This window comes from Myotis yumanensis, unplaced genomic scaffold, assembly GCF_028538775.1.
Source record: "Myotis yumanensis isolate MYYU_CA2020_CCGP unplaced genomic scaffold, mMyoYum1.0.hap1 SCAF_22, whole genome shotgun sequence".
Lineage (NCBI taxonomy): Eukaryota > Metazoa > Chordata > Mammalia > Chiroptera > Vespertilionidae > Myotis > Myotis yumanensis.
Window position 1 is genome coordinate 247378 of NW_027223773.1, and position 26906 is coordinate 274283.

General features: G+C 58.1%; 1 protein-coding gene across 2 annotated transcripts in view; it reads left to right on the forward strand.

Moving 5' to 3' along the window:
• The window catches only part of KDM5B (lysine demethylase 5B), a 35264-nt gene extending 15163 nt beyond the window's left edge, over positions 1 to 20101 (forward strand). Inside the window, exons 7-27 of one of the 2 annotated variants that reach the window (XM_070401390.1) lie at positions 919 to 1028; positions 1689 to 1847; positions 2271 to 2390; positions 3576 to 3734; positions 4942 to 5123; positions 6275 to 6437; positions 7586 to 7705; positions 8532 to 8726; positions 9627 to 9808; positions 9965 to 10089; positions 10843 to 10993; positions 11100 to 11214; positions 11540 to 11895; positions 12897 to 13035; positions 13196 to 13375; positions 13890 to 14048; positions 15267 to 15752; positions 16932 to 17037; positions 17637 to 17791; positions 18684 to 19004; positions 19502 to 20101. In XM_070401390.1, the coding sequence (XP_070257491.1) occupies positions 919 to 1028; positions 1689 to 1847; positions 2271 to 2390; positions 3576 to 3734; positions 4942 to 5123; positions 6275 to 6437; positions 7586 to 7705; positions 8532 to 8726; positions 9627 to 9808; positions 9965 to 10089; positions 10843 to 10993; positions 11100 to 11214; positions 11540 to 11895; positions 12897 to 13035; positions 13196 to 13375; positions 13890 to 14048; positions 15267 to 15752; positions 16932 to 17037; positions 17637 to 17791; positions 18684 to 19004; positions 19502 to 19762 (3944 nt within the window). In that variant the 3' untranslated portion in view covers positions 19763 to 20101. Of the gene's footprint in view, positions 1 to 918; positions 1029 to 1688; positions 1848 to 2270; positions 2391 to 3575; positions 3735 to 4941; positions 5124 to 6274; positions 6438 to 7585; positions 7706 to 8531; positions 8727 to 9626; positions 9809 to 9964; positions 10090 to 10842; positions 10994 to 11099; positions 11215 to 11539; positions 11896 to 12896; positions 13036 to 13195; positions 13376 to 13889; positions 14049 to 15266; positions 15753 to 16931; positions 17038 to 17636; positions 17792 to 18683; positions 19005 to 19431 lie in introns of both variants that reach the window. The other variant, XM_070401391.1, reaches the window with a different exon arrangement.
• Positions 20102 to 26906: the final 6805 nt, after the last annotated feature.

Sequence of the window (26906 nt, forward strand, 5' to 3'; positions counted from 1 at the left end):
CTGAGTCTGAATTTTGGTGGAAAGTCGTTTGCCTGGCCTTGCTGGATGCCAGGCACTGAGGTGTAGGCTTGGGACTCGCAGGGGGAGTCCTGTGTCCTGGACAGGCAGTCACGGACCTGGTTCCTGGTGATGGTCGAGTGAGCGGAGGCAGTGCGTGTAATGGGGAGTGATTTTTAAAAACACAGACCCAGCCCTGGCTCGGCCACTGACTGGTTTATGACCTTAGAGAGATTCCTTGACGGCCTTTAATGTGTTTTCTTGTCTTTGGAATGGATTTGTTGCAAAGGGTTAGTGGTTTATGGAAAGCATTTAGCACGGTGCCCACCACAGGGTAGTTCATGCAGCTCTGTTTTCGCCACAGTTCCTGGAACAGGCAGTGGGAGGTGAGGCAGGTGGTCGTGGAGGCTTGTCCATTTGCAGGAGGCCCGCGGGCAGGGCGCAGGCTCTGGCAGGCAGGGCCACGAGGGCTTCCTTGACACAGTGTGTGTTTTGTCGGTGGTGGTTTTACTTTTTTACTGAAGTTACTGGGGTGACATTGGCTAGTAAAGTTACGTAGGGTTCAGGTACAGGTCTCTAATCCATCCTCTGCGTCTTGTATTATGTCTTCACCCCATTCACCAGCCCAGTCTCCTTCCATTTCCATCTTCCCCTTCACCCTCTTCTGCCTCCCTCACCCTCAGTACATGTTGTTTTAAACGGTTACAAATCTGAGCAGCATCTGTACCCACATCTTGGATATAAATGGGGTGAGAGTTTGCATTTTATCCTCATGAGTTGAACGCAGTACGCTGGGCGTCACTGCTGCTGAGCGGGAAGAAACATGAGGCCGTGTTCATGTCCCGTGTGCGTTTGGAGGGAAGGAGGGGCGAGGAGGCGGAGCACAGCACAGGAGGAGCTAACGTGGACGACTTCTTGCAGAGAAAGACATGAAGAGCAGCATTAAGCAAGAACCCATTGAGAAGAAAGAGCACCTTCTGGAAAGTGAGAGGGAGAAACCCAAGAGTCGACCTAAGAAAACCACCAGTGCTGTGAGTGACATCGTTAACACTCCCCCCCGAGTGCATCCTTCGTGCTTAGGCTGCTAGCTCGGTGTCTGACAGTGGAAAGGCCTCCTCGAGTCAGTTTATCGTATGAGCTTATAAGTGAGGAGGCACACGGGTACCTGAGCACCGAGGCGGGGAGCTGGTGGCTCAGAATTGCTCAGGGTCACGAGCTCCTCCAGACGCGCTGAAAGCCAATCAAACCCAAGCGGGTGCTGCCCGGCCGGTGTGGGTCAGGGGTGGAGCGTCGACCTACCTGGTATGAACCAGGAGGTCACGGTTGGATTCCCAGTCAGGGCACAGGCCCAGGTTGTGGGCTGGATCCCCAGTGGGGGGCGTGCAGGAGGCAGCGATCCATGATTCTCTCTCATCATTGACATTCTATCTCTTCCTCTCCCTTCCTCTCTCTGAAATGAATTCAGATACATTTTTAAAAAAATCAAGCAGGTGTTTTCTAACTTCCAGCTCAGAAGGAAAAGGGAGGCGTGGGGAGCAGGTGCCGGGCGGCCTGTGTGTGCACAGGGTCGGGGGGTGAGGGGGGACGTCGTTCGCAGCAGGGACAGGCTGGGTCATACCTGTGACCCGTTAGTTCTTAGAGTCTCACAAAGGCCGAAGGACTCACGTGCCGGTGCCCTGTCCTGGCTGCAGGTGGACCTGTACGTCTGCCTCTTGTGCGGCAGCGGCAGCGACGAGGACCGGCTGCTCCTGTGTGACGGGTGTGACGACAGCTACCACACCTTCTGCCTGGTGCCGCCCCTGCACGACGTGCCCAAGGGAGACTGGCGGTGTCCGAAGTGCGTGGCCCAGGTGAGGAGGGACAGCCGGGCGGGCAGACGTGCGAGCGCTGTGCTGCCTCTGGGTCAGACCTGGCCTTGGGGATCATGTCCCAGAGGAACTGGGCTGCCTCTGCACAGGGAGGCGTCTTCTCACGGCTGAGCCGGAGCAGGAAGCAGGAGGAGGTTAATCACGACACTTGAAGCTTTTCCACTGAATAAAACACTGTGCTCTTGGCAGAAATTCTTAAACACTGAACGACTTCAACAAAGTGATTTTATAACCTGTAGGTCACCATGGCTAACGTTTTGATGTATATTCACCCAGACTTTTTTCTGTTTTAAATGAGTGGAATTATATTACTTAAGCATTTTAGTAATCTGCTTTTTGGGGGGTGTGTGTGTGTGTGTGTGTGTATGTATGTATATGTATAAATTATTATTATTTTTTGGGCAGGAGTGTAGTAAGCCACAAGAAGCATTTGGCTTTGAGCAAGCAGCCAGAGACTATACCCTCCGTACCTTTGGGGAAATGGCAGATGCGTTCAAGTCCGACTACTTCAACATGCCAGTCCACGTATGTACATACATACTGCTTTGATTGAGGATTTTAATAACTTTTTGAAAAGGTGGGTCTGAAGGCACATTTGGATGGCACTTTCCTCTGGTCGCCATGGTCGTGCACAGGGACACCTGTAATTGTTTAGTGGTATTAAAATTCAACAAAATGTTAAGATGCATTCCAGTTTTTCATTTGATTTCTCTAGAGATAGAGATTTTGCCACACAAATTGCACAGCAGCAGTAACAATATCAATACAGGAAATCTCCAATAATCCTCTCAGCTCAGCAAATGTAATTTAAAGAAAAATTCACAAAATTTATTGAATGACCAATCCGTGTGCCACTAAGTGCGCTGTGCATTGGAAACGCGTTTATACACTGAAATTGCGCTTATTCATGGAGGAGCATCGCGTGCTTCGCCCAGCATTTCACGCTCGTACGGGAGCACAAGCATTAAAGGCTTCTGGCCTAATTGTGGATCTTGAGCGGCGCTCTTCTCCCCTCGGGGAAGTGTGGCCGGGGCCTCCGCACGCTGGTCCTGCCGCCGGACCGTGTTCGTGGGAGGTGACGGACTCAGATCGCTGCTGGTCATTCACGGCCCCTGACGTCACTGACGTCACTGACGTCACGAGTGTTTGCTTACTTAGTGGGGTTACGGCTCCTGGTGATGCGCCGCCTTTCCCTTCTCTGGCCCCTTGTGCGTTGTTGCCCAGGTGTTTGCTCACCCAGCCCTGCCGGCTTGTCCGTGGCCTCTTCTGTCTCTGGTTGACTTTTTAAAAATTATTATTATTATTATTTTAAATATATTTTTATTGATTTCAGAGAGGAAGAAAGAGGGAGAGAGATAGAAACATCCATGATGAGAGAGAAACATTGATCGGCTGCCTCCTGCACGCCCCACACTGGGGATCGAGCCTGCAACCCGGGCATGTGCCCTTGACCGGAGTCGAACCCGGGATCCTTCAGTTGCAGGACTACGCTCTATCCACTGAGCCACACTGGCCAGGGCCAGAAATATGAATGCTTAACCCTCGTTACTCCTTTAGTAACGAAATAGCGGGACTGTCTGGACTCCAAGGCGGAACAGAGAGAACCATGTCCCGTAGGTGGGGTCCTAAGCACCTGGTCAGGCTGGCCGCCGGCCGTGCGTGTCTGCGGAAATGCATTTCTTCTCCTGCTGATTACGGTTTTGTCTCCAGATGGTCCCCACTGAACTGGTTGAGAAGGAATTTTGGCGGCTGGTCAGCACGATTGAGGAAGACGTCACCGTCGAGTACGGAGCCGATATCGCCTCCAAGGAGTTTGGCAGTGGCTTCCCCGTCCGCGACGGGAAGGTCGAACTCTCCCCCGAGGAGGAGGTGGGTGCAGGGGCAGCGCCTGCCTTTCGAGGACCTGCTAGTGAGCTTGTGCCTGCCCTGCGGGGCGGCATCCTGGGCCAGTGGCAGCCTCCCTGCAATCGATGCCGCTTGGGACTCGGGCTGTTGGTTCCGTGTCCGGTTGGTTGGCTGGAAGCGATTGGTGACTACTTTCAGGAAAACCTTAAGTACCAGGTTTTCAATGATTTCAAGAAAAATAGGAAGAACCCACAAGTAATCTTAGTCCCCGCTGTGCCACTGCACGGGGACGACATGGGACAGTGACTTCGCTCCCTTGGCCTACAGGCGCTCTAACCTGGCTTTCTCTTTCTGAAGGAAATCTGAGGGATTGGGGCCAGACATACTTGTCTTTGAATTTTATTTTATTTTATTTATTTATTTATTTTTTAAAATATATTTTATTGATTTTTTACAGAGTGGAAGGGAGAGGGATAGAGAGTTAGAAACATCGATGAGAGAGAAACATCGATCAGCTGCCTCCTGCACGCCCCCCACTGGGGATGTGCCCGCAACCAAGGTACATGCCCTTGACCGGAGTTGAACCTGGGACCCTTCAGTCCGTAGGCCGACGCTCTATCCACTGAGCCAAACCGGTCAGGGCTGAATTTTAAAGTTTGAGTCCATTATTTTCCCCACTAGCAAGTTCCTAGCATGGTTTCTGTTCTATCCTAGTAAGAAGTCAGATCTTTTCGGGGGCTCAACTTCCTTGAAATCTATTTGCACAGAAAAGTCCACAACTACATGTGCAGCTTGATGAGTTTTCCCCAGTTGAATACTCCGTCTAGCAGCACAGGAAGATCCATGATGTCACCCCGTTCTCCCCGCAGCTGCTCCTGCCCTCTGCTCCCCACCTCCCGTCTCAGACGACCCCTCCCCCACAGCACTGTCCTGGCTGCAGCACCTTAGAGTCATGTGCCCATTTTTTTAACTTTATGCAAAACCACTCGTGTTGTCTGTGCTCTTTTGTAGTCACATAAGGAGGGGGTGGGCACACCAGCCTGTGCTGTGGGAGTCCGTTTGTATAAAATGCCAGAAGCCGCCTGTGGCGTCCGAGGGTCAGCAGAGTGGCTTCTCCCTCCCACCCGGCGTTTTTATTTGGAAGGAGACTGCTTTCACCGTCGTTTTAAACAAGCAGTTGTAAGATGTGCGCCTGCTGTGGCTGAGCCTCGTGGTCTTGACCTGTCCGTAGGAATATCTGGACAGCGGTTGGAACCTGAACAACATGCCGGTGATGGAGCAGTCGGTCCTGGCCCACATCACGGCCGACATCTGCGGCATGAAGCTGCCCTGGCTGTACGTGGGCATGTGCTTCTCCTCCTTCTGCTGGCACATCGAGGACCACTGGAGCTACTCCATCAACTACCTGCACTGGTGAGTCCTCCCCTCGGATGTCTCAGCTCTTGACTGACACATCTCTTAGCTGTGTATGAAGAGTGATGACCTACGTTTTTTTTCCTTAAGATTTTTCCCTGCTGTTGGAACAGGCGTCCTAACGAGTTAAGGAGTGGCTCTGAAGTATTTCTAGGGAGCCCAGGAGCCCGAGATTGCGCACACGCTGTTTTCAAGTCTGACGTGTTTCTGAGGGGAGGGGAGCCAGTTGTCAAAGGCTCTCCTCCCGGAGGGCTGAGCGGAGCCTCGGGGTTCCTGTGGCAGCCCCTCTGTACCTTTGGGGGCGTGTGGCGTGTGGAGGGTAGGCACGCGGTGCCCTCCAGCTCCTGGGACTTCCCGCTGCTGTTTGTGGTGCTGATTCTGGCCTCGCCACACAGTCCAGTGGGCCCCGCCACAGGAGGGGGGAAGGCTGAGGCAGCTTTTCAACTCTTCATCCAGAGCCATTTCCCCCTCTGTCCTCCCCTCCGCATTTCCCTTCTTTTCTAAGAACAAGATATTTGAAGATCTGTCACTCAGTAAATCCCACCACCAGGAACGGAAGGATGTAGTCAGAAAGGGCTAGTCATATAGTGGTAGCCTCTCTGTCCTGCTTCCCTGGGGCCTAGGCAAGGGCTCGGAGCTGTAACATGAGGGTTGCATTTACCATACCTCACAGGGGTGCTCAGGGTCACTGTTGGGCAGCGTAAAGTGCTTTGAAGAATAAGCTCTTTAGGATGCTAATTGCCTTAGTGGTGTTTGCTCCCTGTCGGAATGGACAAGGTAAAGGGAGATGGAGAGCTGTCCTTCCTTGTCAGCCTAGGAAATTGTGGCAACCCAATATCCTACACTGCGTGACACCTGATATTCCCAGGGATTCTAGAGACTTGCATTTCTGAAGGGTCAGACGAAGGGGGGAGGACAGGGATCTCGGGGGAAAGCCCATGTTCAGCCTCCGTGCCTGGAGGGAAAACGCACCCACACGGACGGTCAGACCCGTGTCCCCAGGTGTCCCCAGGGTGCGCGTCCTGTGGGGACTGCCTGGCCGTGTTGATGTTGCAGGTTGATTCTGTGAATGTGTGTGATTTGAAGAAGCGACTGAAGGGTCATGGTTGCATGTTTTTTGAGATGGATTGGTTTTTCTAATCTGTTCCCAGGGGTGAGCCCAAAACCTGGTACGGCGTCCCCGGGTACGCGGCCGAGCAGCTGGAGAGCGTCATGAAGAGGCTGGCGCCCGAGCTCTTCGTGTCCCAGCCGGACCTGCTGCACCAGCTGGTGACCATCATGAACCCCAACACCCTGATGACGCATGAAGTGCCTGTACGTCTCAGCCCTCCTCTTGCTTCACACCCGGGGGCGCTGGGTATCGCGGGGGTTGGGGGACGCCTGGCCGGCGACGCTGTTGGGTGCGTTTGGTACGGCACTGAGGATCCTCGGCCATAAGAGGCTTTCTCTGTGTGTCCATCCATTCACAGTCACGCAGCTTCACCGCTTAATTCTCCTTTCATTTATACCTCGTTCCTTTCTGCAACAAGACAAAACCTTAAATAGTACACGTGACATGTCAGTATAAACCCCTGGGGAAAAGGCTAGATTCTGTTATAATCAGAAATCCACACTCCGTCCCTGCTCTAAAAAATGGTTTATTGAACCTATAGGATCTTAATTTTCAATGACGAACTGAAAATAACATGTTATTAATTTATCTGTCTACCTGTTGATCTATTGTTGTTGAGAGCTTGTTTATTAAGCTGGGGATGTGTTACAAGGGAGGGCTTAGGCTAGAGGAAGAGAGAGACGGCATGGCTGCTTGGCTGACGGGAAAGGGGGCATCGAAGTCAGGCTCGAGGGGTGAGTCTGGGATGAGCTACTGCTCACTGCACCCCTGGTTGCATGTCTCATGGGAACCCTAGAGTTCAGGAGATGCGTGCCTGTGGGGGAGCAGAGTCCCCTGGGATGCAGACAGCGCCACAGGCAACACCACGACCAGCTGAGCCACGCCGGCCGGGCCAGGCTGAGCTTATTTTAAAAAATACGTTCTTTTTTATTGATTTGAGAGAAAGAGGAAAGAAGAGAGAGAGAGGGGTAGAAACATCAATGATGAGAGAGAATCATGGATCTGCTGCCTCCTGCACGCCCCCACTGGGGATTGAGCCCACAACCTAGGTGTGTGCCCTGACCGGGAATCGAACCAGCAGCCTGTTTTGGTTTAATGACATAGGACACTCTTCACCGTGGCTGCATTAGAAAGATGAGTCCTGATCCGGGATGTAGCCATGATTTCTTTCAGACCCCCCACAGCCCTGTGGCTGGGGCACTGCTCTGTCCTGTGTTCTGCCACAGTGGTGTGTGCTGTTTTTTCTGGCTCACTTTTGATTAGTGGAAAGCCACCCTTCGAGGAGTCTAGTCCAGTCTAGTCCAGATGGTCTTCCGTGAGCACGTCACTGAACCTCCCGTGTGTCCCGCAGGTTTACCGGACGAACCAGTGCGCCGGGGAGTTTGTGATCACGTTCCCGAGGGCCTACCACAGCGGCTTCAACCAAGGCTTTAACTTCGCCGAGGCCGTCAACTTCTGCACGGTGGACTGGGTAGGGCGATGCCTCTGCCTCAGTCTCGAGTGCAGAACGCTCTGCGGGCAGTTGCTTGATTAACCTGTTGCCACTCGGAAGGAAGCCTGGTCTGCCGGTAGTTGCCCGCCCGCGAGACCGGGCGCTCGCACACGTTGTGCTTGGATTGCACGTCCGGCCTGTACTGAGCCCTCTGCTCGGTTCCGTGGACAGTTGTTTCTTGTGTAAAAGACTCAACAGAGAGTCTCTTGATTTACATTTTGACTGCAGCTCAGTATCTCATTGCAAACCGATGACAGTCCAGCCTTAAGACGGGTCCGTGCTGAGCACTACCTCAGTGTCCCCAGCAGCAGTTGTAGGGGCGCCTTTGGCCTCAGTTACTTGTGAGCAGGGTTTTATGTCCGTGTTCATGCTGCTCACTCACCAAGGTGTCTGACTTACGTGTGACGTTAGCTCTGACGATGCCGACGCTGCTCGTGGCTTCTGAGCGATGAGGCTCCTGCACCTGTAACTATTCGGTGTCGTTTGGAGCATTTCTGTCCCTGAAGGACGTTAGCCACGCCCCGCTCAGCACAGCTGCTTCAGAAAATGTGTAAATCCGTATTTCCCATGAGGTTTTACCTTGTGAACAGTGATGCATTGTTAATACATTGGGGCTTTGTAAGTGACTTTTTAATGAAGGCGACTCATATGCCAGGTCTTGGAGATGCAAAGATTTAAAGAGGCCCCAGGCTCCTAGAGCTGATACGTGATCTGCAGGACCCAGACGGCAACCTTGGGTGATTGGGTAACGAGGTCGGCACCCTTGGCAGCAGGAAGGTGGCTCATGTGCTTTCCTGTCCCCCAGCTGCCCCTGGGCCGCCAGTGCGTGGAGCACTACCGCCTGCTGCACCGCTACTGCGTGTTCTCCCACGACGAGATGATCTGCCGCATGGCCGCCAAGGCCGGCGTGCTGGACGTGGTCGTGGCTTCCACTGTCCAGAAGGACATGGCCATCATGATCGAGGACGAGCGAGCTCTCCGAGAGACCGTCCGCAAACTGGTGAGCCTTCTGGAACCCCAGCGTTGTGCTGTTTCAGCCAAGTTCTTAGGCACTTGAATACCATTTATAAACGTCATGTCAGTCTAGTTTCCAGTGGATGTGGATGAGTGGAACAACAGGTGTCTGTCTGTCTGTCTCTCTCCCTTCCTCGCTCTCTAAAATACTAGTAGTTTTAAAAACCCCACAAAAACAGAATAAAAGAGTGAAACAGAGGAGCCTGATGGTCCATGAGCTGACTTCACTCAGGCTGGGTTTGGATCCAGGCCCAGATGAGGAGGGAGGTGAGGGTTCGCTCTGTCACCGACGAGCTGCGTCCTGGGTCTGGCTGTCACGTGGAGCAGCTGCAGGTGAAGTTCACGGCTTCAGCCTTGGTTTTTCTTGACACCTTTTCCGTTAGCAGATGCTCTATTGTGACTCGTTCTTGTCAGGGAACGGGATCCCTTCAGATAACTTTTGGGGTGAAGGGCTCTGTGCCACTCGGCACTGCCCCTCTCGGCAGGCCCTGCTCACAGTCCTGCTCGCCCCCCTCCTCCCTGTCCTCGTGCTGGTCCTCCGTGGGTTCTCCAGCTTCTTCCCCTGAAGCTGAAAGCACACACATTTCCTTGGCTCTGCCCTCTGCCCCTTGAAGTAGAATAAGCAGCTGCTCTCGAGTTTTGTCATCCTGCTCATCACTGTTTTCTCACATCAAAATGGCCAAACACAAGGACGTAGCCTCGTCCAACAAGGACGGGCCCTCACCAGACGAGTGAGGCAGACGCCGCCGTGTTGGCGGTCCTTGCCGCCTGGTGTTCCCCACGGTGGGGTCTGTGCGCGCGTGGTGGTCCGGCAGCCACTGCGTGCTCGGCTCCGGGCTGGTGGGTCACACTGTCCCGCGGAGACCCCAAGCTCACTTTATTCCAGGGAGTAATTGATTCGGAAAGAATGGACTTTGAGCTGTTGCCGGACGACGAGCGTCAGTGCATAAAGTGCAAGACGACGTGCTTCATGTCGGCCGTGTCGTGTGCCTGCAAGCCCGGCCTGCTGGTGTGCCTGCACCACGTGCCCGAGCTGTGCTCCTGTCCTCCTGGCAAATACAAGCTGCGGTGAGTAGGTTTTTTAAAAAATTGTTTTAAGAAGATGGCTTTTTTCTGTGGGAAACACGAAATCTGTAACAAAAGCTCAGTGACATCCCTGTGCCGGGGCTGAAACACTGCGTGTAAAGCATCTGACTTTCTCCAAACCCACATGTCCGGCTGCAGATACAGATACACCCTGGACGACCTGTACCCCATGATGAACGCGCTGAAGCTGCGAGCAGAGTCCTACAATGAATGGGCCGTGACCGTGAACGAAGCTCTGGAGGCAAAGATCAGCAAGAAGCAGAGTGCGTGTCAGGAAGGACCTGCGGTTGGCGGTGGGGCTGGTGGCAGGAGCCACGCCGGGTAGCACAGCCGCCGGCTCATGCCGCACGGCTCACCCAGCAGGAGCCGGGGAGGTTTAACCCGAGTGGTTTAACCCGAGACGCCCCTGCATCCCAGAGGGGCTGATGGGGGGCAGTGCGTGAGGTGCTGCTTGCTGGCCACATGGCAGGGAGCAGAGTGACCTTCACCTCTTTGTCTCAGAAACAAAAGTGTTTCACGTTTTACACGGAACCTTAGGAAACGTCTTTATTAACAAGACGTCCCGGTAAAGGCAGCACCTCTGAAGTGCTGGCTGTCAGGTCCTGTTCTCTCATCAGCCTCCTGCCTCCTCAGTGTCGCCGCGCTTCCCTGGCTGAGCCGCACGGGCTGTGCCCTCGGTGTTCAGGGCCGGCACTGGGCCCCGCCCGTGAGCACACGCTCCCTGCCCGCTGCAGAGGGAGTGCAGGAGGGAGGCGTGCGGCTCCGTCAGGGTTGGCACTGACTTTGCTTTGATAAGTCGGCTGCTTTCCATGTCAGCGTTTCCGCTCTGAAGGGTTCCGTGCTGAAGGGCACCTCTGGGCACTTGTCGGGAACACCCCGCACTGAGCGTAACCGGGTAGGGATGTGAAGCATCGCAGCTGCTTGCAGAGCAGAGCTGGTGAAAGCGGGCTCCCCTCTGCACGTCCGTCTGGGTGTGGACGCGATGGCCACAGGAGGCGCCTTTCCTTCATTCCCAGGCCTCGCCAGCTTGAAGGCTTTGATCGAAGAGTCAGAGATGAAGAAATTCCCAGACAACGACCTCCTGCGCCACCTGCGCCTGGTCACGCAGGACGCGGAGAAGTGTGCCTCTGTCGCCCAGCAGCTGCTCAACGGGAAACGGCAGACCAGGTGTGTGCCGGGGACCCCTGGCCTCGTGGGCTGAGCCGGGTGTGTGCTCACGTGGCTTCCCCGCGGGTGTGTGCTCACGTGGCTTCCCCGGCCTGTGTCTCCAAAGATTCCGATCTGGGGGAGGAAAGTCCCCGAACCAGCTGACGGTGAGCGAGCTCCGGCAGTTCGTGGCGCAGCTGTACGCGCTCCCCTGCGCCCTCAGCCAGGCGCCGCTGCTGAAGGTAACGGCCCGGCGCCGGGAGGCCTGGGGAGTTGGCTATGTTGTCTTCCTGAAGGTGCTGCGAGTGGCACGGAGGGCTGTGTACAGGGAGAGCATAGAGGCTCTCACAGCGGAGGGAAAGCGCCGCCAGCTGCTCATGGCTGCTGGTCAGGGTCTTGTTTGAGTCCCTCGTCTCAGTGGTCAGTTAGCGTGTGTTCCCTCATTTAACCGAATTCTCCCTAAAACCCAGCAAGATGACACGGGCGCCTTGCTATGCGCGGGGAGTTCTAAGTGGGAAAGAAACTGACTGAAATCACAGCTCTGATCAGCAGCCTGGGTGCTTTCAGGACCTTCTGAGCCGCGTGGAAGATTTCCAGCAGCAGAGCCAGAAGCTGCTCTCCGAGGAGGCGCCCCGTGCGGCCGAGCTGCAGGAGCTGCTGGACGTCAGCTTTGAGTTTGACGTGGACCTCCCGCAGCTCGCGGAGGTGCGCGTCCGCCTGGAGCAGGCCCGCTGGCTGGAGGAAGTGCAGCAGGCGTGCCTGGACCCCAGCTCCCTCACCTTAGATGATATGAGGCGCCTCATAGACCTGGGGGTGGGCCTGGCCCCGTATGCAGCCGTGGAGAAAGCCATGGCCAGGCTCCAGGAGCTGCTCACGGTGTCCGAGCACTGGGACGACAAGGCCAAGAGCCTGCTCAGAGCCAGGTGAGCCGGCCAGCGGGCGGCCCGGGGTGGGGGGGTTGGGCAGGTGACAGACGGCCCTCGGCTGCTGCAGCTGTGCATGGGGATGCAGGGAGAAACCGGGGAGATACTGGGGCTGGCTTGGAAGTTGGACAAAAGAAGGTTAATTTTTTTTTTTTTCTGATTATGAAAGGAATCATTCAAATAGACATGCCTTTTCTAGCCTTTTTCTATGTGATACCATCTTTGAGAGAGAAAATATTCACAAATAGGTGGAACTGTTGTTTCACTCAGCGAATGAATGATATCCAAGGGGCCTTAGAGAGGAAGGTCTGAGCCCGTGCTGGTTCTGTGGCATGAGGGGCCCGGCTGGACGCGGGGCTGCCGCAGAGGAGTCGCGAGCGCCTTGTCTGTCCTGAGCGTGCACTGGGCCCGGCAAACTGTCCGCCATCCTGCCGTCTGTCTGAGGGGTCCTTGGGTCCAGCTGACAACATAAAGTACAAGAAATAATCTAAGTCACAGACCTTTGTAATCCTAACGTGGTGGTCGGCCATTGGCAGAGTGCAAGGGTTTGTCATGCGGTGCTTTTGGCATGTTGACATCCTAGAGAATTTTTAAAGGTTTTTAATTGAATTGGCTGGGGGGACATTGGCTAATAAAATGATACAGGCTTCAGGTATACAGTTCGATAAACATTTGTATATGGTGATATCCTAGATGATTTTAATTTTCTTAGTGAAACTGTGTGTCGACACTTATCTAGTTTAGCATAAAGTACCACTGAGTGAGCCTCGCGTGGAAGTGTGCGGTTGTACCCGCGTAAAACGAGGAGTAAGTAGAACTGAGATGCTTTGCTGTGACTGAGATGCTCTTACGTCTTAGGCGGCCATTAAGCTAATTAACGGAGTACCTGGTGGTGGTTGCCGTTTACGGAGGTTCCTTGGAGGTGGTTTTTCTCGTTTCTCTGGGAAACCCCACGAGAAGTGACGTCGTGCACACGCTGAGAGCTTGCTTCTCTCTGCCAGGCCCCGGCAGTCGCTGACCAGCCTGGCCACGGCCGTGAAGGAGATGGAGGAGATCCCCGCCTACCTGCCCAGCGGGGCGGTTCTGAAGGACTCGGTGCAGAGAGCCAGGGACTGGCTGCAGGATGTGGAGGCCCTGCAGGTCAGTCAAACAGGCCCGAGGGTGTCGGTGTGTCTGTTGAGAGCAAGAACGGGAAGTCCGTGCAGGGACCGTGCTGGGCTTCACTGCGCAGACTCGTCGTTTGGGTGGGCCCGGGCTTTTCTCGCTTTTCTGAGTTGCTCTCCTTGTTCTCGATGTTTAGGCTGGAGGGCGTGTGCCCGTGTTGGACACGCTGGTGGAGCTGGTCACACGCGGCCGCTGCATCCCCGTGCACCTGAGCCCCCTGCCACAGCTGGAGTCCCTGGTAGCTGAGGTCCAGGCCTGGAAGGAATGTGCTGCCAACACATTCTTGATGGAGGACTCCCCGTACTCCCTCCTGGAGGTAAGGGCAGCGGCCGCAGCACACCTCGCTCCGGGCTCGCTGGGACCCATCTGTGCTGCACGCGCTGCTGTTCAGTAGAGCAGGGAGCTCCTCCTGAGCTTGGAGCGACGTCACGGCCCCGTGTCTGTGGCGCCGTGAGGAGGGTGCTCGGTGTCTGGGGAGGGAAGGGCTTTTTCTCCTGGAAGTCGTCTCCCTCCCCCCTCCCCTCGTCGTGTTGAGATGGCACTTTCCCGCCCGCAGACAGTGAGCTGGCCACGTGCGCGCCTCGTGGAGGGCTGTCGCTCACTCTGTTTTCATGGCCTGAGGCTGGTCATGTCTGTGACTGGAATCAAGGTCCATGCTTGGCGAGATTTGCTTCTTCTCCTTCGTCCCTGTCTTCCCTCCCCAGTCAGGGCCGCTTGTCACAGATAAAATGCTGGACGGTCAGAAACGTGGGTCCCCCCACCACTCGGGCTCCGGGCTCGTGGGCCGAGTCTGAAGCCCGCGGACGAGCTTGTGCTGTGCCCCTCGTTAGGTGCTGTGTCCTCGCTGTGACATCGGCCTTTTGGGATCAAAGCGGAAGCAGAGGAAGTTGAAGGAGCCCTTGCCCAACGGGAAGAAGCGGAGCAGCCGGCTGGAGAGCCTGAGCGACCTGGAGCGGGCCCTGGCCGAGAGCAAGGAGACGGCCGCAGCTGTGCGTAGCCCCCCAACCCCCCCATTACACGCCTGCGCATGCCCCCCACCCCCCCATTACACGCCTGCGGGGAGGGCTAGCAGGAGAGCCGTGTTATACATACTCCGTTTTACCAGAAAGACTTCCTGGAACCTGTGGAAAGTGAAAGTGTCCCATGGAGGATGCACAGAGGCCAGCAGATCTGGGGGCGGGGGTGCTGGGTGCTGACGACCTTACGGTGAGAACGGCCCGAGGGCGGGCTGGGGCCTGCGCTGAGCGAGCCTTGCGATTCAGGGAAGCCCGTCTCAGGATGAGCCCATATGTGGCTGTGTTCAGTGAGCACAGTTTCAGGGCAGAGGGAGTGTGATTTGGATGCTTAAAAGACGTTTTTTAATTGAAGTACAATTGACATGTAGCATTACTTTAGTTTCGGGTGCACAGAGAGCGATTGGGTGTTTGTGTTGTGAATGATCACACAGTCTGAACACCCTCACCACACGGAGACTTTTTTAATAAGACGCTTCGGGTCTGCTGGCCTCTGCACCTGTCCCATCCTCAGTGCAGCCACCACCCTGGGTGCTGCCCCAGGACTGGCCTCGGTGAAAGCTGGACGCCTGGGCCTTCTGACCCCCTGCACCCACAGTGCCCACTCGCCACCTGCCTCTGGCACCCACCGCTCTGCTCTCTGTGTCTGCGCTTGGGGCGTCTAGATTCCATGGAAGGTGACATGGACGACTCGTCTCTGTCTGACGGTGTCACTAGCCGATCCCTCAGGTCCCTCCACGTTGCAAACGGCAGGGTTTCCTTCTCTTTATGGCTGAGCAGTGTCTCGCTGTGTCTGTGCCCCGTCTTTGCCCATCACCCATCACGGACCCTTCACGAGGGGCCGGGGATCACTGGCTGTGGTTGCTGGGACCAGTGCACACACGGCCGGGGTTGCAGACGGTAGACACGGCCAACGGTCATGTGGCGGCTGCTCCAGGAGGCGCCTCCATCTGCAGCGACTGGGCTGGAAGCCCATGGAGACCTCAGGAGTCAGCGCACGGAGCGTGTGCAGAGCAGGCCCTTCTGTAGAGACGAGGGGGCAGGAAGTTAGACTCTCGGGCGGCGCCTGCGGAGAGTTTGCTCACACCCAGTGCAGGCGCGTGCCAGCCGTGTCTCTCACTGCCGCCTGCAGGCGGGCACGGTGTTCCTCGCACCTCACACGTGTGACACTGTCCGCTGGTCACTGCCTTTCAGATGGCGGCCCTGGGAGAAGCCCGTCTCCGGGAGATGGAGGCCCTGCAGTCCCTCCGCCTGGCCAACGAGGGGAAGCTGCTGGCGCCCGGCCAGGAGGCGGAGACGAAGGTCTGCCTGTGCCAGAAGGCCCCGGCCACCCCGATGGTCCAGTGCGAGCTCTGCCGGGACGCCTTCCACACGGGCTGCGTGGCGGTGCCCGGCGCCTCGCCAGGCCCCCGCATCTGGCTGTGTCCCCTCTGCCGGCGCTCGGAGAAGCCTCCCCTGGAGAAGATCCTGCCACTGCTGGCCTCCCTGCAGCGCCTCCGCGTGCGCCTGCCCGAGGGCGACGCCCTGCGCTACATGATCGAGAGGACGGTGAGCTGGCAGCACAGGGCCCAGCAGCTGCTGGCGTCCGGGAGCCTCACGCCCGTGCAGGCGCGCACAGGCCCCGGGACGTCCCACGGCAGGTGGTCAGCCGCGGCGGGACTGGCGTCCGAGACCAGCAAGGTGAGCCGAGCTTCTCTGCTGGCTGTGGGAGCGGGTCCTCTGCAGGTTTTTCCGGACAGAGCCTGCGCTCCGGTGTTGCTGGTTCTGGTGCTTGGCCATCCCTGGCACAGCGCCCACCTTGCCTGGGCCCCACCTCTGGGGCTGTGTCTCCACGTGGCTGTTTTCTCAGCTCCCATGGCCAGGACGCGTCTCGGCCAGTCTGTCTGTAGAGCAGGTGCGCACGGTGTTTCCGTGCACGTGTAGGGCCCAGGCACGTGCCTGGTACGTGTGTGCATATGTACATATATTTGCTTATTTTCTCCCTGTTCTTCTCTGACTCGCCGAGTAGAACTGGACCTGGCCCTCTGCCTGCTGTTCTGGGAGGAAGAACAGGCTGAAGGGTCCGGGCAGCAGGGACGAGGCCTAGGTCTGACACCGTCTGAGCTTCCTGTGAAAGCCGGCGTTCCGACCACCATGCTGGCCGAGTCTGTGTGTCCCTGGAAACTGCCGCAGGTGGAGACTCGAAGTGCCACCCGTGGGCAGCTTCCTCCCCCAGGTGAACCGGCCGGCCAGCAGGAGGTCCCGGTGCCCTCGAGAGCGAGGGACACAGGCCGTACACATCCTGTGAGTTCAGAGGTCAACAAGCCAGAGAGAAGGACAGAAAGTTGGTCCTCATATTTCTCATTTTTTACGTTTCTGTCCAGGCATTTGAAATCCAGTGCCTGGCACTTAGCAAGTGATGGGTTACACTTTCGTTGCCCAGATGTGAGATGGCTGTGGGCAGCCCGGGGGGGGACACGTGTCCCTGTGCGCAGGCTTTGCCAGGGCCGTGGTTGCTAGTCGAGGGGAGGACACGACTGTTAATTTACTGATTTGGGGTCAGTGGAGCGTTTCTCCTGGCTCCTCCCGCGGACAGGGAGGGCGGGAAGGGGAGTGTGGCTGCCAGCAGGGCCTCCGCTGGCTGTTCCATCCTGGCCGCTCCCGCGTGCGGTCGTCTGTGGGAAACGGCAGAGGACACGCTGACTTCCTGTGGTGCCCTCCCTCGGGGTCAGGAGGCTCGTGGGCCGGCGCTGACCTGGTCAGATCCGAGACGCCAGGGCTGTTTCACTTGGGACGTGGCCGGTGCCTGCCTGCCTGTGGCCCTGGACGGAGGCGTTTCGGTCCCAGGCCAGCCTGACTCTGCCCTGCTTCCTCCCTTAGGCGCCTCAGCCTCCCGGCACCGCGTCCTCCGAGCCCGGCGACCAGGACAGGAGCTTGTCTCTGCAGGCTCCCTTCTCGGTGGGATGGAGCTGCATTCCCCTGCACGGTGCGTGTCTCATGCTTGTTGGAGGCTGGGGCGCAGCAGGCGATGTCGCAGTGGCTCGTGCTGTGGGTGATCATGTGGGAGAGGGGACTGGGCGTTTGCAAGTAGGAGGAGCCAGTGTGAATGTTTCCAACCGGGAGGCAGGAGGTCCCGGAGCCATCCCTTCAGCGGGGAGGGGAAGCCCTCCCAGGGAGAATCAGGCAGCGTTTCCTCAGAGGCGGAGCCGTGGGCTCTGGGCTCCTCCTTCCTTAGGAGACTGGGGATCAGGAGACGAGCTGCCGCCTCCTCTCCTCTCTCTGCCTGTAGCGGCCGCCCGTGAGCCTGCGGAAGCTGTGCCTGGGTCGGTGCCCGCGCCCGGGGGTTGTGTGCCGTCCGTCAGGGCTGCTTAGAGTAATAGAGTGAGCAGGGTCGCTGTAGGGTCAGCACGTCCCTGGTCATCAGGAGACTCAGGAGGTCGAGTTTGCGCTCAGTTGTGCTCACTGCTTCAGGCACATTAGGTGAAGCTGGGCTTCAGGTGAAGGTCGCTTCCTCTGCCGTGCCACGGGTCTGGCTGTGGGCGACCCCGTGGCCGTCCGCATGGTGACCTGTCTGCTCTGTGACAGGTGTGAGCCCAGAAGTGAGCGAGCTGCTGATGGAGGCGCAGCTGCTCCAGGTCACCCTTCCTGAAATCCAGGAGCTTTACCAGGCGTTGCTCGCGAAGCCCAGCCCTGCCCAGCAGACGGGCCGCAGCTCCCCAGGCAGACCCGGCAGCGAGAAGGTGAGTGTGGCTGGGAGGCTGGGGAGGGAGGGGTTGCGGCCAGTGGACGGAGGTGCCTCTCGTCTGCAGGGAGCAGGGGTCTGGTCCTGCTCGAGTCTCTGGATTTTTTCCTTCTCACAAAAGGTGCTTCTACCATTTCCGTGTGAAGGAGCTGGAAGCAGGTTATGTCTCTCCTGTAAGAGACGCAGTAGAGACGAGTGCGGTCCTAGTGGGAAGGCCTTTTGAGAGAACCTTCAAAACTCAGATATTCTCCGAGTCACTATTTAACACCTGCTTTGCTCCTCTAACCTTGCGAGACAGCTGGTGGGGGACGGGTGAGACGGGTTCGTGCTGAGTGCTGACCAAACGAGGGGGACACTGGCCTGGCCCGGGTCAGGGGCTGCATCCCCCTGTCCTGCGCTCACTGACCCGTAACCCTCAGGGCCTGGAATGCGGTGGATCAGGGAGTCTCCTGAGCAGAGGCTGCTGCTGCAGTACCTGTGGCGCCATTGGTTGCGGCCGTGTGCCCCTGCGCGTCTGCGGGTGGAGGCCCCACCCGTCCTTAGAGGAGGGGGTGCTGGCTGGTTCCCTAGGAGCCGTGGCCAGGGACAGGCTCTGCTGTCAGTCCCGCCTCCGGCTGCCACTGAAGGAAGGAGGGAGGCAGCGCCCACCGCCCGTGCGGGTGGGTCACCTGGGGGTCAGGCGTGTCTGGAGCATCTTTTCCCAGAACCCTGTGAGGCACTAGCAGGAGGCTGCCGTCCTGCGGGGCCCGGGAAGGGGTGACGTGGGGGTCCAGGCGCAGTGTTCCTCAGGTTGATGGGGCTCCTGGGGTTCTCACGGCGAACCCTCGGCCTCGCTGGCTTCCGTTGTGGGCAGACTGGAGGCTGAACTGAGTTTGCTTGTCTCCCCCCAGAGCGACTGCTGCCGGGCAAAGCGAGAGGGAAGCAGCAGCCTGGAGAGGAAGCTGAAGCGCCGCCCCGAGAGAGACGGCCTCGCCAGCGAGCGCTGGGGCCGGGTGCGGAAAGTGTGGGCCCCCGGGAGGAAGAGGATCAGACTGGGGCCCCCCCAGGACACGGACACTTTCCAGTTAGAGAGCGAGCGCGGCTACGCGCCCGTCCGCTCCGCCGACACCCACTCCCTGCCCTCGGACACCTCCTCCTCGGAGCAGGAGGACTCTGAGGACGAAGACGCCATCTGCCCGGCTGGGAGCTGCCTGCAGCCGGAGGGAGACGAGGTCAGTGCGGCTTGGCCTCGAGGACGCGCTTCCCCTTAGCTCCGCACCGCGGTCTGTCTCTCCTGCTGCCTGCTCTGCTCTGAGTGATCTCCTCTCCACCGGGCTCTGCTCTCACCAGCGCTCCTGGGTCTTCTCCCTTTTCCTGAAGAAACTCTTCTCTTCCCTCCTTCCTCTTCCTGCTCCTCCAGCGTCACCGCCCTGGCGCCCGGCAGGTGGGGGGGTGCGGCTGACGCCCGTGGCTCAGAGTCACCGGCGGCTGTCTCGGCCCCAAGGCAGCCACGACCGAAGAGTGGCTCTGACTCGGTGGCTTCGCTGCTGTCCCCGTGGTGGGGCGGCCGCGGCGGCGCCCGGCCTGGATGCTCGGAGGGGCCTGCCCGGACGCGCCCGTTCTCCTCTGAACACCCGTCTCCCTGCTCTTTGTAACCAGGTGGACTGGGTCCAGTGTGATGGCAGCTGCAACCAGTGGTTCCATCAGGTCTGTGTTGGTGTCTCCCCAGAGACGGCGGCGAAGGAGGACTACGTCTGTGCGCGCTGCGCGGGGACGGCCGCGCCGAGCCAGAAATGAGCCCGCCCCTTGTGTCGTTCAGGACTCACCGGGAGGGACCGCGGCCGTTCCTCCGCAAAGCCACAGGACTGGGTCAGACCAGCCTGTACTCGGTGCTATTTCTATTCCGAATGGATCGTTTTCCAGAACTCTTTGGAAAAAAGAAAAAAAACAACTAAAAAATTTTTTGACACCTTTTGTATTTTTTCCTTAAGAGCTGTTTGTGGTTGTGGGGTGACATGCTGGTCTGTGGCGGGTTCCCACCCCCCGAAGGCTCTGGCGCTCGCCCCTTCGCACGCACAGCACCCCACGCGCTGCCGGATCCCCGCCGCGAGCCCAGCTCCGTCCGTGCCCAGAGGCACAGAAATTCCAGTAAATCCTCGTGGGAGGAGTCTCCGTTTACTGTTACCATATTGGGAACTTGAGTTTCACTTTGGGGTTTTGTTTGTTTCTTTATCCGCTTTTCTTTTCCTCGTAGACTAGGTTTATTTATCTGAGCAATAACTTCCATGTTGTTTCAGTGGCTGGAATTAAAACAAAACAAACTTCCGAACAGCGTGTTGGTGTTGCGCATGTGGTTGGTTGGCGTGCGGAGCGCCCGTGTCGGTCGCGGTGTCGGACCGGTGTCCCCGATGAGCTCGTGACCTAGAAAGAGTGCTGAGGGCTGCCCAGCATGGCTGTCTCCGGCCGCCCCCTCCCCTGTTCTTTTGGTAGCTGGTATCACATGAGGCACTGGCTTTGTGGATGAGTGCTTGGTTCTGCGAGAGCCACCAGACCGCCACCCTTCTGGGGGGCGCATGCGCTGGCCTCTGCCCAGCGGGCCTGCAGCTGCCGTGGGCGGTGCTGCTCACACTCAGGGCCATGGCCCCATCCCCGCCCCCCAAGTGTCAGGATAGGAACGGTGCCTGACGCCTGCTTCCTCAGAGCGGCCAGGTCGCTCCCAGACTCGGAATCCGTGCTCCGTGCAGGCGTGGCCTCTCGTTACATGTGAGCTGACGAGGAACTGGGTGCCGTGTCAGGAAACGTAAGGGCTTGGAAGTAGGGTGTCGCCTGGTCTGACGGGTGATGGGCCCACAGACAGAACGCTCCAGGTGCCGTCTGGATACTACGATTTGGCCTTTTTAAATGTCCACATCCTTAGCGCCCCGGCCCTGGGGCAGGATGCCCGCTGCCCGCGGCGTTGGGACGAGAGGGACACTGAGGAAGCTGTGTGCAGAGAGTGTCTGCCCACCTGGCGCCCGCTCCCGCCCACCAGCTCTTCTTTCTTTTTTTAAAAATATATTTTATTGATTTTTTCACAGAGTGGAAGGGAGAGGGATAGAGAGTTAGAAACATCGATGAGAGAGAAACATCGATCAGCTGCCTCCTGCACACCCCCCACTGGGGATGTGCCCACAACCAAGGTACATGCCCTTGACCGGAATCGAACCCGGGACCCTTGAGTCTGCAGGCCGATGCTCCACCCACTGAGCCAAACCGCTATGGCCCACCAGCTCTTCTTGTTCACCTGTGGGTTGTACCCAGTCCCAGCCAGAAGCACCTTTGTTGGCCGGGTGGGGGGGATTGCCTCGCTGATGAGGGGAAAGCAGGAGTGAGAGCCGGGTCTCTGATGCTGCTGAAGGTCATCTCTGCCCGAGCCCCGGTCCCACACACCCCTCTCCTCATGGCTGTTTCTAGCTCAGGGCATTGCCTTCCAGCCGGCGCCTGGGGTGCCCAGGACGGCTGCAGAGGGGTGTTCTCTGAACACCGTGTGTTGAGGGTTCACTGAAGCCAGGCTGTATCCCACAGAAACGCCTGAACACGTCAGTCCTCAGCTCTGAGGGGAGCGGCTGTGAGGAGCCTGCGCCCAGGGTCGTCGGGTAAAGAAAGAACCCGGTGGGTGCGGGCCCGGCCCAGCGTCCGAGTCAGACTCCGGGCATTTCTCACGCAGCCTCCGGCCTGAGGGAGTCGCGGACGAGCTGTGGGAGGCCGGCTGCTGGCACCTTCCTCCCAGCTTCCCAGGAGGCTTCTGTCTCGAGGTTGGAGCCAGCGCGGCCTCCTGTGGGGGGAGCTGGTAGAACCGAGTCCCTGCTTCATTCTGCCGAGCGGAGCTTAGAAGGGCGAGAGGGGAAGATGCTGAGATTGTGGATCTCGGACTCGAAGCCCCATGTTGGGAAGAAGAGCTGAGCACAGCACGGGGCCTCACAGCCTTGCCCGGCCCCTAAGCCTCCGCTTCCCTAGATGGGGGGGGCGGGGGGGGGGGGGGCTGTGGGGAAAGAGCCGCCCAAACAAAACATTGTCTCAAGTAGGAACTTCCATCAAGGAAAACTGCTGTAGACCCGTTTTCTGTAAAGTGTGTGCTTCCCTTCTTTACGTAACAGCTGTGCACGCTCCCGGTGGCTGCAGGCAAACGCAGCCACACTTGCATCTTCAGGTGAACGTTGGAGCCAGCAGGAGCCGAGCCGCTCCTGTTCGATCTGGGTCCCTGTACCAGGACGCAGGGCTGGCGTGACGCGTGTGGATGTGTCTTGTTTCCAGGGCCGCCTGCTGCGCTGGGACAGGATGGGCAGACACGTGATCTGTCCCAGGTGAGTGACGCGAAAGGCCTGTTCGTTCTCTCTTCCCTCGGATGTGAAAGTAGAGAAATTTAAAAATTGCCTTTCTGAGGAAACAAAGTTCCTTGCTCTATTTAAAGCAAGAGCCAAAGACACCCCCTCTTCCCAAGGAAACCGAGCTCCTGGCAAACATCCCTGGTTACAGGCCTGCCCTTGCCAGTACTTTTCCGTAGTTCTAACAGGAGCACAGACAAAGAAAGCCCCTTTGCCCGGGCTTGGGAGAGGAAGGGTGACCAAGGATGAAAAAGACACGTGGAGCCCGGCTGGTGTTGCTCAGTGGTTGAGCATTGACCTATGAACCAGGAGGTCACGGATTCACAGTTCAATTCCCGGTCAAGGGCACATGCCCGGTTGCAGGCTCTACCTCCAGTGTGGGGCGTGCAGGAGGCAGCCGCTCAATGGTTCTCTCTCATCATTGATGTTTCTCTCTCTCCCTCTTCTTCCCTCTCTGAAATAAAAATTTATAAAAATTCTTGCACTCGTTTCATTGGTTTATGTAATAATTAAAGCAGTCACTATAGAAGATGGACTGTTGCAGAGCTCGGAACAAATACCACTGAGCAGGTGAGGCGAGAGGAGGCTGTGGGTGCTGGGCGGGCCGGGCCAGGGTGATTTCTCAGAAGAAATGAGCTGGTTCGGAGGGTGGGGAAGCCCCGGGTCTCCCAGGAGATGCTTGGAGCTCCTGGAGCCGCCCCGAGCCACGGATTCAGCCACTTCCAGCAGACGTGGGACTCTGCTCTTTTAACGCTGCTAGTAAGTGGTCACGTGGCCAGTATCCGTTTCACTGAAGAGGTGGTGGGCGCTAGAGAGGGCTTTGCTACCAGAGGAGAGGAGACCGACCTGGGCTGCACCTTGTTCTAGGGGAGCCCGTCTCCAGGGCTGGGCTGGCTCCTTGTTGCAGGCTCTGGGTTTCGACCCGACCCGAGCACATGGGTCCCCGTGCTGGGGAGCCGGCTTCATGCCTCTCCCTGCCCACACGCTCCTCTCGTTCCCAGACACAGTGGGCAGTGTGGCCTGGGGCCACAGCCACCAGTAGGTCACTTGCTTTTTTGTGGCCCAGGTTGTGAGGCCCTTGTTTCCTAGAGAAATGTAGCGGCCGTCTCCAGCTCCAGTGACCAAAGTCACAGGACAAAATGCCTAAGTATCCCCCTCACAGACACTGAGGACATGACCAGTGCCCTGTTCACGGCGTCGCCATCTCATTCCCATCCCACTCCGCTGGCCCTGCCCCCCGGCTCCCCAATATATTCCTCAGGCACAAGAGGGAACAGCTTTGGGTGGGAACTGCGCCCAGAAAGGAGGGCCGTTTGGGGAGGGACTGAGATGGGGGGGTGCCTGGATAGAGGCTCCCAGAGCTATGGCTGAAGGCAACTCGCTGCCACTCCAGGCTTGGCCAGCAGAGGGCACCATGTGTCCCGGCAAGAGCCATGGATCTTCCTGCCACTTGGGGTTTGTCTGGCTTACGCCGTTCACCAGGTGAACCGTTACTAACGCGGATTCTTTCCAGTAGATGGAGTCACAGGTATGTTGACATAGATGCGATTTGATATGGATGCTATTGTGCTGTATTGACAAGCTTCAAAACTCCATACGTCAAATTTGCTGAAGGTGTTAGCATCATAGATATTTTCACGTTTAAAAATGTCGAATTTCGTGCCAAAAAGAAGAGCATTTGCGGGAAGTTTTAATTCATTTATTTTGAAGAAAAGTGCTAGCGATGGAATTACTTTGACTAAAGCACTTTTGATGTTTCTCTTGAAATTATCGTGTTTTCGTTGATTACAAAATCCGAATTATTAACCGGTTAACAATCCGCATGACTAACCGGTTAACAGTTAATCCGCATGACTAACCAGTACACCTAGAGCGGGTGCGTGGAGGCGGCCTTGGTGCGTTTAGGAATTCCGGGCTCCATCCGCTTCCTGAACACCACCTCCCGGCCGTGGCCTTTGAATAGGTTTATTGATGGGAAGAGTAGAGATGAAGGACATGGGTCCCCTGGGTCCTGCGAGGCTGCAGGGAGAGGCCGGCCTGGTCGGAGGGCACCTGTTATTGCTGCCCCAGCGCCGCCTCAGAGGAGAAGGGCCAGGACGGGCCTGCGGGAGGGCTGGCTGGGGCTCGGGGCCCACAGACTGAGTGTGGGGAAGCAGTTGTGTGTGTGTGTGGGGGGGGCATAGGACTTGGGGGCTTGGAGCCGGTGGCTGAGCCAGACCGTGTTTCCCTCTGCACCGTGACCTCTGCCGCGTCACCGAGTTCTTCTGGTGCCTCGGTGCACTAAGTTCTTAGGGCTTCGTGTGGGCTTAATTCTAACACGGATGAGGTCACACTTCCCTGTGGGTGTGGGCAAGGCTGTGCCCCTGTTGGCCTTAGAGCTACTTTCATTGCCCAAAGCATGATTATGTGGCCACCTGTGTTAAGAGCCTGCTCAGTGTCAAACGTATTATTTGACCTTTGCAAACCTTCATCTGTTAAACAGATAGAGAAGCCGAGGCTGTGGAGAGGCGGAGAAACACACCTCAGGTCACTCAGCTTCCTGACACCAACCCCAGGGTCTTCGGAGAGATCTTCAGCTGCTGGTGTCCTGCCCCCCCCCCCCCCCCCCCCCCCCCCCCCGCACGCCTTGCTCTCCATCGCCAACCTGGAGGCTGGGGCAGGGAATTCCCGGCCTCCTACGAGGTGGAGTTGGTGCTCTCTCTCAGGTTCCCATGCACCTCCCTCAGGCGACTGGTTGCCTCAATCTCTGAGCTGGTCCAGGTGAGCAGCAGGCCCCTCCCCTGGCCGACACCTGGCAGGCAGCATCCCAGGAGGAGGTAGGGTTTTATTGACCTGATGGGTGACGGCCACATGAATGAGGCTGAAGTTTAAGAGCCTTTGTTCCAGATTTGCCCTCACAGCCCAGGCAGGAGAGGCTGGGGCCACAGCCCAAGTGAGAGCAGAGGAGGGGGGGGAAGGGGGAGTAAAGGCGGGTGTTTGAAGTGCAGGTGATGTGGGTCAGCGAGAGAATGGCCTAGAGCAGTGGTTCTCAACCTTGGCTGCACATTAGAATCACCTGGGTATCTTTTTAAAAATCCTGATTTCTGGGCCTCGTCATTCTTCCTGTTTCTGTCGCCCGAGGCCTGGGGGCATAAGCAAGAGGAATGCCGAGCTCCTGATTAGGCCTATCACGGAGACCTCCGGGTCCTGACAAATTAAAAGAACATTGAGGCCGTAGCCGGGGACACCACATTTTTCACTGAACCAAATTGACTGCAGCGCTGACTCCTGGCTGGCAGGCAGGCTGCCTTCCTCCGCCCGTCGGTTCCCCGCGAGCTGGTTGGGAACAGGCTTCCGGGGGAGTGGCGGGCGGCGAGCCGGCCAGCGCGCTCGGCTGGGCTCCTGGCTCCCTGCCAGGAGGCTGCGGCCCTTTCTGGCTCTGCGTCCTGCAGACTCACTGTCCGTGTGGGGAGCAGGGAGGAGAGAACGGGGTACAGCGGCCGGTCTGGTCAAGCCACAGTCCTGGGATCGCCTGGCGAAGGGCGGGGCCCGGTGTCCCATCTCAGTCAGGATGACGGGCGGGCGGACTCCCTCTACCTCCTCTGCCAGTGCCCAGGCTGCGCTGCAGTGGGTGGGGGGCAGGGGGGAGGGAGGCAGGGGGGAGGGGCTGACCTCCAGGCCTCAGGGCTGTGGGTACCGCCTGCCTCCCCCAGGACTCCTGACAGCCGGGAGGTGGCAGCCACTGCCCGCCAGGTGCTCTGAGGCCGCCTGATGGATTGGCCTCCCGGTTCCACCTGGTGTTCCTGGCAAAGTGACGGGAAAAACACCCTCCGCTGCCTCCCCCCAGGATTTGCTGTCATAAAGGTTGGCTCCCAGACTAAAGCGAATTTTCCCATTGTGCTGCCGGGAAGGGCTGGCCTGCCCTCCTCCCAGGAAGGGCCCCAGGTTGTCTGTGCAGCGCCCCGCCCCCCGCCCCTCCTTCTCCCCACGGCCACAATCCTCACTGCAAACTTCCCACTTCCAAGGGACATGCCAACCCCAGCCGGTGTGGGTCAGTGGATAGAGCGTCGGCCGGGGGACTGAAGGGTCCCGGGTTGACCCCCAGTGTGGGGACTGCAGGAGGCAGTGACTCTCATCATTGATGTTTCTGTATCTCTCTCCCTCTCCCTTCCTCTCTGAATCAATAAAAACATTTAAAAAATAATAAAATAAAATAAAAGGGACATGTCAGCATGAAGAAACTCGCGCGTGTGGAAACCCTGGTCTTTAACCAATGCGAGTTCCCTCTCTTCCTCCCGGCCCCCTCCCAGGATCCCCTCTTCCTCACCAACCCCCGGGCTCCAGGTGACACCTGGAGGGGAGGTGTCCTGGGGGGAGGGGAGGGGGGAGGGGAGGGGCTCAGATCGCAGTGGCTGTTGGGGAGGGGCTCCCGGTAACGTGGCCTGAATGGGCCACGAGGCCTGACTCCTCCTGACCTTCAGCAGGAGGCCGGGCGCCGGGAGCCTGGGCTGCGCTGCAGGGGGCGGGGGGCGCTGCGAAGGGTGGGCAGGGTGGGTGCAGCCCCCCTCCCCTCCCCCTCCCCGCCCTTTGCTCTCCCTCCTCTTCCCTCCGCCTCTGCCCGCCCCCTCCGGCCCCGCCCCGCGCCGCAGCGCGCACGCCCTCCCGCTCCTCCCTCCTCCTCCCCCTGCGCCCGCCTCGCGTCCTCCTCCTCCCTCCTCCCTCCTCCCTCCTCCCCGCTCCCTCCTCCCCTCCCTGCTCCGCGGGCACCGCTCCGCGAGTCTGCGGCAGAGC